Source organism: Varroa destructor, unplaced genomic scaffold, assembly GCF_002443255.2.
Source record: "Varroa destructor unplaced genomic scaffold, Vdes_3.0 BEIS01000007.1, whole genome shotgun sequence".
Lineage (NCBI taxonomy): Eukaryota > Metazoa > Arthropoda > Arachnida > Mesostigmata > Varroidae > Varroa > Varroa destructor.
The window spans coordinates 35,829,145-35,844,737 of NW_019211460.1; the positions used below are offsets into that span (position 1 = coordinate 35,829,145).

A 15,593-nucleotide genomic window follows, 5' to 3' on the forward strand; every position below is an offset into this window, starting at 1 on the left:
CTATGGCCTAAATGTAATGCTTGTCCGGTTTAAAAAATAGTTAAAATGACACCATTAGAGTACTGCTGTTGCGGAGTACAGCAGTATAAGCTGACTGACTGCCTTTGGGACAGTCGGCCTTCCGGCTTTTCCCACTCAGTCGAGCAAGCAAACAAGCAACGGTCCAAGGCCACCGGCACGACTGCTGATAGCAATAGTAAAGGCAGCGTCAAAAAAGTATCCATAGGACACGCAGCATTTCCTACTGACAAATTTCAGCCTATTTTTCCGACCGACCAACAAATTAAGGAAACTTACGGTATGGGGGTCGAAGAGGATGGAGGCACAACGAAAAGCGATGAAAGCGGTACCGTCTCTTCTCGCTGGTGCCTTTGCTGCTACTGCTGCTCCACTGTTTTGCAGAAATTTGTTCGCGGCAGCACTAGGAGGACGCGACCCAGAAGATCGCCTTTGCTCTAAGTATTGATTCTTGCCAGGACCAATTTAACTTTAGGAGTAAACGCAGCAGAGCCCTGCTGTGATTTACAACGAAATCTGGGCTTCGTTTTTCCAAGAAATGTTTGTGTCCAGATCTTGTAAGCGTGTGAGGGAAAACACGTATTCGCATGGGTAAATTTCTACTGAAGATGCCTAGAATCGTCGTACCTAATAGCTCTTTCTATATGTCGACTACTGTAAGGTTAGTCATGTGTTATACCTATGTATGTATCTTAAAACGATTATCTAATGTTTAGTCGTGTCGATCACGCACAGCGGACTTGGTGTTGTTTCTGATGTACCTGGGCATGCTTGAGCTAACGCGGCACGTGTCACTATTGTCATATGTGGGCCTTCTGAACACGATGTCGAAAGCAATGAAAAATTAAATAATCAAGTTGTATATGATAGTTGGCTGATGATTCGTCATTTAGTGTTTATAGATAGATTATTAAGTGATATCAGCAAGTTGAAAGGCAGCAAAGCTATAAAATCGTATAGCTTTAGGTAAACATACCGTCTTATTTCGTTGATAATGTTGCTTCTAATTTCTAACTGCTTAAATGTTAGATAATTGATACGGTAGTTTTCCATTATGTAAGTTTCTTTGAAGGTAGCCCTTAGCAACGGGTGATAAAAAAAGAAGTACACACGAGCACAGAATGCAACCATTGTCTCAGATCGTGCGTTTTATCCTCGTGACGGGTCAAGTCGCATACAGATTCGTACATCTTTTAAGTGCCTTCAATTCATTTCAGTGGCTCCCCAAATCGATGACCATTTCTTCCCTGACATCATTAAAGTGGAGGAAGGGACTCGTTCGAGGCTAATGTGTTCCGTCTCCAAAGGGGATCCTCCATTACGGTACGTACGACCGTACGACAATTACTGATAAGTACTACCTTAGAATCTAACTTGTACAGCTACTAAATATGACGTTAATAAAATAATGAGCCTCTTCCAGGGAGGCTTTTTGTTTGGTGCTTCGCTATAATAGTAATCTCTTTGGCAGATTTCGCTGGTTGAAAAATGGACTGCAGATGCGCAACAACGCTGATCGCCAAATCGAGTCCAACGAAGATTCTTCTATCATTAAGTTTCAACGAGTTAAATTCTCGGATAAAGGAATGTATACCTGTTTTGTAAGCAACGATGCTGCCTCCGTTAGTAGAACAGTGGAACTTATTGTCTCCGTTGCGCCACGGTGGAAGGTCGAACCACGAAATGCCTCCGCAGTTATCGGCCAAAGCGCGATCCTTCATTGTTCATGCGATGGGTTTCCTGCGCCTAGCGTAACTTGGAAAAAAGGAGTGGGTAAGTAGGCTGTAGTTCCGAGAAAGAGGGCCTAATTATAAAGTTCAACAAATTATCAGTATACGTTCAGCAGCAGAACAGATTATATAGAGGGTGGCGGTAAGATGATCGTAAAAACATATTTGGGGCATATTCTTTCATCGCCCTTCAACTTTTTGAATTAATCTCTGTTATCCCATGGACACCCTGTACAAAGGGAGAAGGGGAAACAGTTTGATAACAATATAAGTAAACTGTACGGGGGGGGGGGGGGGGGAGACGAAGGAAGTAGTATTACAGTTTGCCTGATTAGCATAAAACAAGATTTTCGCCTTAATGGTTGGATTACAATATCAACAGTCTTTTGCTGAACAAAACACTCTGCCGGGTGAAGATCCAGGTTTGTATGCAGATATTATAGGCTGGACAAGACCTGATCGATTTGACAGTTGCAGCTCATGAAAAGCCAATGGTTATAGAGTAATTGGCTAGAAGAAGCAGAAGAAGAAGAAGGCTAAAGTATAGCAAGGTGTTTTAGGATAGACATTTCATTACAAAGAAATATAGTCCTGAATAAGATAAAGCTAGGTGGGTGAAAGCTTGATGTTCTTCGTTGAAGGTTAGTCACTCATTTATCAAAGTATTGAACAAAGAAGGACCCACAGGCTGTTTGAGAGATGAGCGCGAAACTGCAGATTCGTAATATTACTACCGCACATTATTTTGCGAAGCGTGTGAGGTGCTTAGATTAATTGTAACCATAATAAAAATCGGACAATTGAACATTTTTTTCGTCTTGCGTGAATTAGGTGAATATGGTCACTAAGGAAATACGAGATAAGCGTATAATTCATCGTAAAATACATAATGCGATATCGATTGTAAGGGTAGCAGAGACTCATTTAGAGAGAACTGGAAATTGTTTTAAAAATACGCCTCAAATGAAATTAAATTGAAATTGGGCCAAGCCAAAACCAATGCTGAGAGCAAATGCCGTTTTCTGGGCCCCACCTTCCTTCCTGCCGTCTTTTGATGTTGTTGGTGAATTCGATGTGAAGGCTAACAACAACAGCAGCATAAGCTGCGTTTCCGTTGCCCCTCGCCGTGCCCCGTTCCCCCCACGGCCTCCGAAACGCAGATTCCTGTGATTCGTTAGGCAGTCAGTCGATCAGTCGGAAACATGGCTAAAATCAGTTTACCTGAAGTTCCTACTGCATCAACCCTTCCAGTGTTGTCATTCCCTCCACACGCTACGTTCTCGTGCATCGCTCACGCTCCTCATTTTTTATCTCCGTTACCCATCACTAAAACAAAGGAGGGACTTCCTATCACTTAAATTTCTCCCTTTGAGTCTCTTTTTTTGTTCCATTTATTTAGAAATTGTGTTATCCACTACTTCCTACTTCATGAGTGGGCTAGATTGTCTTCCCGCTGACTCTTCATTAAAACAGCTCCCTTTCCCCCATCTTAAACAGCTTACCCCGTTTTAATTAATTCGTTTTTTTTTTTTTATTAGTTCATTATCAGCGTTTTCTTATTGTCACTGCTATAGCTATTATGATGATTTATTTTTACTCTATTTTTCATATGGTCTTCCATTGAGGCCCATAAATTCATCGAACGCGAGCCACTAACGATAAGGCATATTCGGTAGAGATGCCGCAGCTTAACGTGCTTCCTGTACCAACGTCATTAATAATAAGTTCTAAGCTCAAATGAATAAGCGTTAAAGATTTCTTTAACTTTCAATTTGTAGGCGTTGAACCGCGGAATTTCAGCTACATTCACTACAATTTTCGTAATCACCACTTGATAAATGGCTCTCTGCTTATTCGCGAATTAGAGGAGGCTGACCAAGGGTATTACTTGTGTGAAGCTCACAACGGTATCGGAGCAGGTATATCAAAACTCGTGTATCTGACCGTACACGTCCCTCCGCACTTTGATACGAAGCATCGATCGTACAACGTGGCAAAGGTTCGTACCCATTAACTACCTTTTCAGATAGTATCTCTAAACAAAGCTTTACTGTGATTGTGACTCTAGCGTAGACTCCGTCATACGCGACGTCTATTCAAAGGCTACTGTTCGTAATCAGCAAATGATCGAAGAAAAGACGTTCATACTGAAACGTTTTTTCCTTACAAATGTTCGCCGCTAACACAATGATACATTGACAACCGCGACAGCCGTAGCGATCGTTTCTATTCTGTGCGATCTTGAATATAATTACTGCCTCCGTAGACATAGTTGTAAGTTAACCGTCTGACTAGATGACAAGTTTTACTTTAAAACGTGTTAGGAGCGTTGTTGCTGCTGGACTTTAAACCTATGAACATTATTGTAGTCTGGACAATGCGTTTGGCATTGGTAGTATCTAGTGAGCGTACGAGTGAATAAACAGTAATAATATATTTGTTTCATTATAATAAGACTAGTAATAACTTTTCCAGAATCTCTAATTTCTTTTGTTCGTTTCATGTTGCATAGGGACAAGGGGTAACCCTCGAATGTGCCGCTTCCGGCGATCGGCCAATGCATTATGTGTGGGAGAAGAACCAGGCGGCAGCTCTTAACGAGTCGCGTTACGTTGTGGAAACAAAAGAGACGAAAAGCGCGTTGTTTATTAGTGCAGCGAGCAGAGAGGACTCGGCCATGTTCTCTTGCCGTGCGCATAACAACTATGGACAGGAAACAGCGCTTATACAGCTCGTCGTACAAGGTAGCTCCTCTATTGCTGTGACATCCTTGGCCGCTTAGCTTCGAACGATGGAAAAATCGGTAATACAGGCGTCGGCAAAGGGACGAATCATTTCTTGCGCAGAAACGTATTAGAGAACAAACTAAGAGTTTGCTTTTTTAGAGCTTAATAATAAAATAGCGCCACGATAACAAAATCTATTATAGTGTGTACGCCGGCAGTACTACATAATCCGACGAATTTGAACGTCAGTGAGCTAATGTCGTTGCTGTCTTGGTGACGACCTACAAGCCGCTCTTACGTTGCGTGTAGACACGCGAAAAAAAAATGTCGGACGTCTCCTATAACGACACCATGGATGACCCCGTTAATCCTTTGACAATATGCCACTGAGCGGTTATCGTTGCCCATTAGGAGGGGTGTTAGGTGTCATCGTGCATATGGTTGGTGGATGTGAGTCTGGGGAATTGGTCGGCGGCGATGATGACGACGGCCGAAGCCGGACTGATATTCCACATTGCTTCCTATTTCTCCTTCCCTGTTCTGCTAAAAGTGTTTGCCGGGTCGGCGTTCCATGTTCCCATGTTGCCACTGCCCGATGTTTCGACGTTTCAGTGCCTGTCGTTAGAACAGAGAGCAGGTGTGCGTGCATGATCAACTCCGGGGTCATCGTCGGGAAAAGTTAATGCACTTTTCATTAGCCAAACAGTCAGCCACCTTGGCTTACAGGGTCTAGCGTTCATGCTTCCCATCTTCACGCCTTTGAGCGGACTCTGGGGAGAGGGACCAGATCAGTTGCCGGCCGTTAGGTCGGGCGTGTTCACCTCTTCATGCATTTCGGAGAGAGCGCCTGCTAGAGGCTGAAAAGGACGAGTACAGAATAATTTCAGCGGCAGAAGCGTCGCCCGCATGTACGGGTATGAACTGCCAACAGTGCCTGCTATCCATTGGATCCAACGATGGAGTAGCTGGATGCTGGCACACAAACACACCGTAATGCAACGAGAGGAAGAGGTCTGGTTTATATATGCACGCATCTAATAGGAGGTCCGGGGTACCCACAGCAGGGTTGGCCTGCACGTGGTTAGAGAGCGCAGGACAGGAGAACGTCTCAATGTCGCATTTGCACACAGGGCGGTTCCAGACTGCAACGACTGCTGTGCGTCTTCCTGCTGTATGTGACCGGTAACTTCATACCTCGTTCCGTGGTGGCGAGTTCCCGATGTCAGCAGTTATCAGCGGCTCCTAAGAGTATATAGCGCAAAAGGAGCAGCTGGGTCTGTTAATGGTTATTTCCCGAAGCGTTTCGCTGTAGGAGGGTGCCATATTTTGGAAAGTATGGCCCGCACACGGACCAAAAGCAGGCGAAAGGTTATAGTCAGCTCTGCTGATGTGAAGGGCCGGACTGTCTGTCAAGCGTAAGAGCTTAGTTGTAGCTAATGGATAATCCTTGTGTGCATCGATTCAACAAAACTCTGCTCGAGGCTGAGACACTGACTGTTGACCTGTTTTCGGAACTACTTGCAAAATGCTTGTAAAGCTTTCCCATCCACTGCATTCCCAATTCTTCATTTGCGTTGTTTTGTTTGACCGATGAGTGTTTCGTCATAACGGTTGGCAGCATTCATCACTTTATTGCCGGCGTTCATAGCGAACTACACTAACGAGACACGCGAGCGCCTGGCTGAAACGGTTCTATGCAGGCCAATGTACGCCGGTGATAGATTGAGGGTGTGATGTAAACATAGATTACATCCGAAGTCAAGTGATCGACAATCAAGTAAAAGTTCGGTTTACTTGTTGTCAGCGCCTGCACAACTGCCTAAAAGGTTTCAAGATTAAAAAAAGGCCGTTAGTAGTCTGCATCCCTTGCACATAGCCCGAAAATACTATCTAGTTTCCTGTTGAGCATGACTAGTAATAACTGTTTATAATGTAATTTATATTATTGAACCCGTTGCGATAAAATCTAACGGAAACCACAGTTATCCAAGGCAAATTGCACATATATTGCACACATAACACTATTTTTAAATAGCTTTAACTTCATAATATCAGTAGTCCTTTTCACTTATCTCCGGAAGCATAGATGTTTCTCTTATATTACATTAATTATCTTATATATAGTGTGAACTTAACAAATTAAAAATAAATATGTCGAATGCTACGCCATCTTATCTGGCTACAACTTTAACATCCACGACCTTTGGGTATATTTATTGGCTTTTTGCTTTATCTTCCAGTCCTGATTTCTAGATTGCTAGTTACAATTTAGTTTAAGTTTTCACGAACAGAAGTACTAAGATTTAATCCGCACAGTTCACTTGTAAGTAACATCGTTATTTATTAATAATTCGGTGGATCCGATTCAACTTTTATCATTAAAGTATTCACGTGTGTAACAATAGCTTCCTTAGTCCCAGGTAAGTAAACCATTTACAAAAAGCCTTGAAGGCATAGCTTCTTCTGGGAAGTGCTTTTGAGGAACCTCAACAGTTACGTAGCTCTATCACACTTTAGCTTAGCAAGCAACGTATTTACCTGATAATCTTAGGGACGTCTTGTGATTTCGATTCGAACCCGGGCATCGACAGACTTCGTTTCGTGGTAGGAACCAACCGTCTAATGGAATGCTAAACAGCAATACCGGACGTAAAACTTGAAACCCAGGGCTGTGACGACTTTGATTTTCGAACGAGTGCTTTCCGAGTATTTTACGTGGACCACCATAACATGCAGTCTCATTAAATAAAACTACTGGATACGAGCCACAGCGAAGCGACCAGCTGCCATAACGTATAAATCTATCTAGAAAATATAATTATGCCTGTGTAAGGCAACCAGCGAAGGTAATAAAAGAAGTAACGTCAACTTACCAAAACGTTTTACAGAACCGCCGGGAGCTCCGACAAGCTTGCTTGTCCGTAACCAAACTTCACGGACCGCAGATCTACACTGGCAAATTCCGTACAACGGGAATTCTGTAATAACACGCTACATCATCGAGTATAAACTAAAAAAGGACACATGGCCAGAAGGACCTTCAACAAAGGTATTGTTCGATCCGTTCTCGATTAGGGTAAATGTTTTTGAAGATAAGCACTATTACTGGCAGCACTTGTATATAGTGCTAATGCTGTGCCGTCTAAGTAGTGCATGTATTATATCAGATTAGACAATTATATAATACATCTATACGAGTGTAGCAAAAATTCGACTTAAAGATATCCTCCATAGGTAAAAGCATTAGGTAAATTGCCGGTTCAAGTAATGAGAAATTTGCCGCCAAATTCTTTGAATAGTCGAGGTCAGACTGAACTTCAGTGACATTAAGTTGAAACCTAAGTGTCACCGCTGTACGTTTCTGGACATCAAGAAAAAACATTTGCAACAAAGCGTTACCAAAACATGAACGTATTTATTACTATATTGTCAGGAGCTATTTAGTAAGTTGAAAAACTTGAACCATGTAAGTTGGGACCACAATATTGTAATATGTGTTTTGCTTTATTGTCTACATATTGGAGCCAATGCCCAAGACAACGGTGTACTTGTGATTTGTATTATTATACCTGATCTCGTTATTGATAGTACAGTAGAATACGGAAAATATGAAAGCAATTGAAATGACAATTTGGATCTTAATCTGGAGCATACAGTGGTTAAAGCTATTGCTCGATTATGTTTTCCTCAATCCACGCCGTTACCGAAGCGTGGCAATGAGGTAGTGTTTTGTTGTTCAGTAAATCTATTGGGTGCTACCAATTACCATGCCACACATCCATGGGCCGCCTCAGAAATTCGAGATATGTGCTAGCATTGGGCATTTTTTTCAGGTACTATCTCGTAATTATGAGCACCAGTTTACGGTCGAATCGCATCGACATAACTTTCTTTCCTATTGTACGCCATCCCTTCACCTCAGCCTTTTGCACTGAGAGACACAACCTACCCAGTGTCTCGCATATGGCCATGGTGTGCCCTAATCAGGTTTTTTGCTAATAATAATATTGCTCTTAGAGTAAAGCCGATCTGTTTCTGGATTAGGAATCAGTTTGTTGCTTTCTTCATTTTTCTTTATCTTCAGTGCTTTTGCTGCGGTTTCATAGTACATGCTGAAGCATATGACGTATCCGATACTGAACTGATAGCGAAAGCATTGTGCGTGCTGTGTTTTTTTAAAAATTTCCGAAATCGCGCAAACTTGTTCTTCCGTTTAAGGCCGTCAAGTGTAGTGACCTCTTTTAATATTTTTAACCTCCGAATTTCCGTTCATCTCACCAATAATGACCTGTTGCTTTGCTGGGAATCGCCTTTTCCAGTGTTGACTTCAATCTTTGATGGCTTTCGCCAGCGCGAAATAGAGTCAATCACTGGATTTTGATTTTTAGATCATTAAACGATCTTTAAACTTGTTATCATCAGCTGTTCTCGACCATATTAAAGTTGTACACAAAAGGTGCACCATGTAAATATATACCAAATGTTGTCTGCTATTGGTACGTAATTAAAGCTCAATGGCTCCGGATCATGCATATCTATTGAACATAGGGTTCAACCTGAGAATCAAAATACTAATTTAATGAGGTACTGGTGTAAAATAAGCAATAGCTTTTCCATTACTAAATACTTATGTCCAAGGGGATGCTTTTCCGGTTGATGGTCTGAATAGGTACACAAAGTAGTGGTTGCTGGCGGTGACAACCATCAGACGAGGTTAAGTAATCTGCAACCTGTCACCCATTACGAGATTCGTATGAGTGCCGTCAACGCCCTAGGTAACGGGCCACACAGTACAACCGCTGCCCTCGCAACAAGCGAAGAGGGTATGTCTGCACATTATTGGACATTGTAAAGAGTACTACCCAGTCTATTCTTACATGCTTTCAATATAGCCGTATACGTGCGTAACGCCTAAATCAATATTCGAGAATCGGCTTGAATACTTTCAAAAAAATTCCGCTAAGCTTGCCAGTATTTATTATTTATATGATAGCGGCACTAGAGGCTTGGTATTCGTTGAAGCAAAGTATTAGATAAATATATTTAAAGATGTGTAATTTTAATTTCAGCTCCGAGTGCTGCACCGTCTAGCGTGAGCGTCCATACAACAGGTTCCCAATCCTTAAAGGTGTCTTGGAAAGCGCCCCCAAAGGAGCAACAAAACGGGGTCATCAAAGGTTAGGAAGATCGTGATTGATAACGCAGTGTGACTGTTTCCCTTCTGTATTAAGCAACAAACTTATATTTGGGTTCATACTTCCTATAGTAATGTCCACCCTCGGCAAGCTCGTTTTTGTTAAGGTCTTTAAAGTTCGAAACCAGAGTATTCGATATGAAGCAATATCTAATGGTTAATGTCATGATGACGTCTATAGGCTACCGGGTGGGATATCGTATTGCGTACACAGAAGGCAGCTATTCGTTCAAGCAGGTCGAGCCTCCCGTTGATACAACCTACCTCACAAACCTGCAACGAATGACGAAATACGCAATTGTTGTCCAAGCTTATAACAGAGCTGGTGCAGGCCCTGCCTCAGATGAAGTTATTGCTGCAACCTTAGAAACATGTAAGCGACAGGTCTTCTTCTACCTAGATGAATTACTAGTCCGACTTCTTTATAATATCTCAAGATAGATGCGCTAGATAGATGATGGATGTTTCTAAGTAAGTACAAGTAAGTACCACATTTAACCTGAATTAGAAAAAAAACAGTTTTTGTTTTAATGTGTAAGGGAGTTAGGTATCGCTGTTTTTCCTATAGCATCTGAGCCAAAGCCCAGACTAAAATTCTATGCGTCAGTTGATGGCGGTAACAGTCCAGCCGTGCTACTACCGTTGTTCCGTGTAGCTGGCATTCTTACTATTATGTTAAACGAGTGGTGTTCTCGCTTTTACAGCAAGTGGTGGTGAAACGGTCGATTGGAAGCAGAACGTTTCTCATTGACGGGCACTTGGCGGCAGCCTGTTTCCCTGCAGATAACGATAAGACGCGCGACTAGCTTGTTCGTTCGGCGAGCGGTTGTTCTCGCGGTTTACTCTTTTTTCCTGCCCTCGGTCTCAGTTGCTTTCATCATTTAGAGGCGATATATTGTCCTTGTCCTTTCACTTTTCTGTCTCTACTCTCGTTACTTTCAGAGCAGCAGCGGCGGCCGCCGGCGCGCGAGCTCGCTAGCCTGAAAGGGCCGAAGGGAAACGAAAAAACAGAACAGTTTAAGGTGAAGTATTGAAAGTGGGAGCCAATGGGATCTAGCACCCCAGGGGTCCAAAGCGGGTAAGGGAACATTAGGTTGTCGTTCGATGCGCGCCGGTGCGTCTGTCGGTATAGGGGCTTTTTCTTGATTCTAATGACTGTTCAGTGGTCCTTGGTGGTGAGGTCATTTCCTTTGCTGATGCTGCCGCTGCCGCAGATGCTGTGACCCCGTCTCCATCGCATTTGTGATTGCCGCTACTGAAGCCATCGTCCTCCTTCATTTTGCTCGGCTTCCGGATCTCGCTTCTACTCCTCTGAATGGGTTTCCTTGTACAGGAATGGAGTCGAGACAAGGCTGAAATAAGAAGAGAACTAAAGGGAGGCAAGCAAGAGAAAAATAGAGAGAGACAGAGTGAGAGCGCACGAGAGAAAGAAGAAAAACAAAGTGGAGACTTTTGCTTCCTTTCTTCTTTCCATTGTCTCCAATAGCTCTTCGTCCCTTAGTCACTAAGTCCAAAGACGATTCCAACATCTCACTTCTATATTCTGCAATCTCAGGACGTTTGCTCTTCGGGCATTAACCATTGTTTTTGCTTTTGCCCGGAGTTGAACTTAACCCGAAAACCGTATTGGAATACCTTTCTTCTATTGTTTTAACGCTTTCTTTTTGTGTCGTGAAAGCCGCCTACTGCGCAAATCAGTGCCAGACACTTACAGCGTCCCAGCCAGTCGAGCGTCTTAGTCAGTTGGTAAATAGAGCGAATGTGGAATACACCATCATGCAAGGCATGCCACTTATGAAGTGTAGATTATTTTGTCTTATTTACCCTAACGCAGCTGCACACTTAGCCAAGTCTATCGTCCAGACTGGCCCATTTTGAATTTATCGCTTAGGGAGCTGCATTTTTGACAAAAATTGTCTTTGTACACCTTCTTCCGCATCGCATTTTATAAATTTTATTATTTACCACATAAATTATCCGCAGATAATATACATGCCCTCTTTTTTTTCCAAACATTTATTCTACGATTGCGTAACTCTAGTTAATTACATAACGAAGTAGAATTAGCTGCGTATCGTTTCTCGTCATTCCAAACAATTCTAAGACCTTCATTTTGGGTGTTCTGCACGCATTCATATTGCGAATCTAAATAGCCATAGAACAAATGTGTGTTGATAAGGTGTAAAGCTATACAGTGTTTTCTATATCAGCAATACGCGTTATGGCCTCATGTCATTGTCTAGCCTTGTCAGCTGCAGGAAATGGAAAAACCAGGCCAAATATTAAAGTCCATAAATACAAAATCGAAAACCTTTTGGTTTTCGAAATCCAGTAAGGTAAACATCGAAGTACACATTTGCAGGTTGAGAAGAACGAAACAACCAAGGCCGTACCAAAGTGTAGTAAAACTGTTAGCATTAAGAAGCACATAACGACCGTATACATAGTATAAGTCAGTTTATTCAAGTGTTTGCAAGATACATTGCTTTGCGCCTCTCAGCCACAATGAAATTAAGAGCTTAGGATATACTTGGCCGGTGCAAAAAAATATTGCTAGAAACTGCATTGAGAATACCTAGCGGTTTAGGCCCTGGTTCTCATAACACCCTAGTATGAACCGAACGATAGGAACCTGCGTAGTTTAACGTGTTTGCCTTAGCGAAAGATGAGTCAAAATAGATATCACACTTTCTTTTACTTAATCGTAACGTACTACCCCTTGCTCATTCGTGCACTCGGCCTAGACTCGGGCGAACGAATACTAAAATGGACCAGAATGTGATGAACGCAATCATTTCTTTAAAACAAATAAGAAAGCAAAGTCTAGAGTAACATCTATATATATACACCTGCGCTTGTATTGTATTACGTGACACGAACGTGTGACTGAAAAGTAAAGAAGATTATTGAAAAGTTGTAATCATCCTTAGCGCTCACTTTGAGCGAACTCGTTCGGGACTCAGCTGAACTATCCACGCGAGTACGGGTGTTAAGTGTGGAATCGACCACCACTTACACGCTGCCTATTATTAGTTCAACCTGTAGTGAATTCTCCGTTCTTCTTCTTTTTTCATAACTATGTAGGAATGCCGAACATACGCGCACGTACGAAACGGAATGAAGGAAACGATAAGAGCTCTACTGACACACAAGAACGCTAAATTGGCAGACAACTGCCACGACCAAGCAAGCAAAGATCCATCGACTTGACTTAGCCTCTCCCAGTGCTGTGGCTCCTTCTGCTGCTAAAAAACGTGAAAGGTAAAAGCGACCTTAATGCGGTGAAGGCGGAGGCAAGCGGACAGCCCGACAGCGAGATGGTCGCCCTAAGGAACTCAACGCCATTGAGATCTGCCTTTCTCTTTCCACTCGTAACTAGCCGGCCAGTTTGTCTACGGATGTTCGCAACTCGCACCGTCAGCGCCATTGCCACAAGCAGCGGTAGTGACCGACCGTCCACGACTACTGCAAGCAGATTCACTAGCCGCCTGCCACTATTAGTCGTAGTAACGGCGGCATAAGCTGACGGCAGTGGCGCGATCAGCGGCAAGAAGCGCAATGAGCCGTGTAATTCCAGACTTAAGCATTATCCTTCTTCTTTTTCCTTCTCGTCCGCATCGGCGTTAGGAGCCGCAGATCTTTTCCTTTTATTCCAATGACCCTTGCCGTCATCCGCAGCCAGCGACCAAGCCATCTCGTTCTTCCACCAGTCGTCGCATCTCCCAACAACCGAACGGTCCGTCCAGCGTAAAAAGAAGATCAGTAATGTAGTAGCGCTAGTAGTGGCTCTTGCCTCGCTACTATTACCACTCGTAGTGCTTGCTGCGGCTGCGATTACTGCTGCGACTGGCTTCCGTCCCAGGCAGCCATTCAATCTAGCTCATTCGAGTCGACCCTTGCCGCCGATACTGATGTACTCTGACAGATATCATCTGCTCCTAGGGGCAGCCCCAGAGAGCTTTACTTTTTTCTATGTCCTATCCCGTTCGTCTGGTCGCGTCTTTAAGCGGTAGCATTAGGCAATGCGTACAGCTAATATTGCTTTTACAACGACTACCGTCGAGACAAGACTACACAAAGAATGGACAGAACTAGATGTTAACTCTATGAGGGGCGTGATAAAGGCAAATGCTCCTTATTAAAAAATAATTAGTCTATATATTATGGAACGTTTCACATTAATGATAAGTACTCAACTGAAACTGAACAAATACAGCTGAACTGGGGAACATTTAACTGAAAAAATGAAGCCACTCTTCGGCTCCCTTGAGTTTATACCTGGGTAGTCCAAAGAAATTAAACCTCTGTTAGAGGAATACTAATTAAAAAAATGCTTTTCAGCTCCTCCAACATCTCCGTCAATCCGCGTGAGCCCAGTTTCAATATCTGCCCTCCGAGTTAGCTGGGAACTAAGTCCAAAAGACAATAACGGCCAGGTCACAGGTAAGTCTTCGAAGTTGTTGCTAATATTACATTTATTAAAGCACAGATCATCTCTTTAGCAACTTATATTTGCAGTATATTTCTGTTTATTTCACTTCACGAGTCCGCTTTGAACTTTGTTATATTATCAGTCTTGACACGGCCCTTGCACGTCGGCTATCTAGCGCATCCGAATGGGTTTGATGAATTTTGAGTTGAGAATACCACTTTGCTAGCGTTAGGCCTGCAGAGCGCATCTAAGTATAATCAAGGCCTAGTAGTCGTAGCAGAATATCATTGGACAAACACATCAGAGACATCTACAGCATGAATAATTTGGAAGCAGCAATATATGCATGATAGCGTTCTTCCAATATTCTTTGTTGTTGTTGCCTTTCAGAGTACACACTGCATTATTCATTCGAAGAGGGTCAATGGTCCAAAGTAGTATTAGACGCTGCCTCGGCCCAGACTTATGTTCTTCAAAGTCTGCGATGTGGTACTGTATATCAACTATATATGACTGCGTCAAACAGCCTCGGCACCGGGGAACCTGGACCTCGGGCAGTTGCCAGAACTAAAGGTAAATTAAACTAAGACGTGACATCTGTGCAAAAACGTTGTTCGTTTGACATAATAAAAAAATACTTACGTCCCTTCTGATTTAGGTACTCCGCCGATCCGTCCGTTACTTGAACGCTTTATATCTACCAACTCTTCGTGTATCACTCTCTACCTTGGGGCTTGGAAGGATTCCGCAGCTGCCGCATTGCAGGCCCAGGCCACCTGTCCTGTCACGCGCTTCGTCATACAATATCGGTAAGCTTCTCTCTATGCTTCGAGTGTCAAGTCCGGGATCGCCGTTAGGCATTCCATCAGGGGGATGACACGAAACGAAGTGTATCTATACCCGGATTCAAGCCTATCCTTAGCACTAGCAGGCAGATACGTTAACCACTAGGCTACCACGTGGACAATATCAGGAAATCCAGCCATTCGTTGAAGCACCCAAAATATAACCTTTCAAGTGCCTCATCGTAAAAAAACTTTTTTCCTTTTTTTTTTATAAAGAGACATACATTTAAAAGAATTTCTCGCTATACTAAAAAGCAGTATGAAACAGTAACTCCATGTTTGTTTACGATGAATTTACCAAGGAAAGTTAACTCTAGACAGACACACGATCACACATGCAAAGACAGGCCTAAAAATATCAAGCACCTCATATTTTGCTTGTGAACGTCTCGTATTCGTACTGGATTTTATGTCGGATCGAGCCAAGACGTGTTACAAGGCTTACCGCATAGCCTCGATCAATAACACGCAGCTGCTGCTACAACTGCAATTAATACGAGCGAGGACAGAGCAGAGTCACAACAGCAGTTAACTGCCAACTTCCTCAGCTCAACAGACTTGTTGTTGTATGCTGTTGCCTGTCCTTCGAATTATCTTATCTCGAGCAGCAAAAGGAAAAAGAAAGAGAGACGAAGTTGTATGGGGCGC

At 42.9% G+C, this 15,593-nt stretch overlaps 1 protein-coding gene across 4 annotated transcripts in view; it reads left to right on the top strand.

Annotated features, from left to right (window-relative positions):
* Window positions 1-15,593, top strand: part of LOC111253697 (cell adhesion molecule Dscam1-like) — an 87,221-nt gene that overhangs the window by 56,801 nt on the left and 14,827 nt on the right. For all 4 annotated transcript variants that reach the window (XM_022813478.2, XM_022813480.2, XM_022813479.2 and 1 more), the window contains 11 exons: window positions 1,236-1,341; window positions 1,490-1,791; window positions 3,527-3,747; window positions 4,261-4,492; window positions 7,363-7,523; window positions 9,144-9,297; window positions 9,544-9,651; window positions 9,850-10,041; window positions 14,010-14,111; window positions 14,491-14,673; window positions 14,759-14,909. In XM_022813478.2, the coding sequence (XP_022669213.1) occupies window positions 1,236-1,341; window positions 1,490-1,791; window positions 3,527-3,747; window positions 4,261-4,492; window positions 7,363-7,523; window positions 9,144-9,297; window positions 9,544-9,651; window positions 9,850-10,041; window positions 14,010-14,111; window positions 14,491-14,673; window positions 14,759-14,909 (1,912 nt within the window). The remainder of the gene's footprint in view (window positions 1-1,235; window positions 1,342-1,489; window positions 1,792-3,526; window positions 3,748-4,260; window positions 4,493-7,362; window positions 7,524-9,143; window positions 9,298-9,543; window positions 9,652-9,849; window positions 10,042-14,009; window positions 14,112-14,490; window positions 14,674-14,758; window positions 14,910-15,593) is intronic.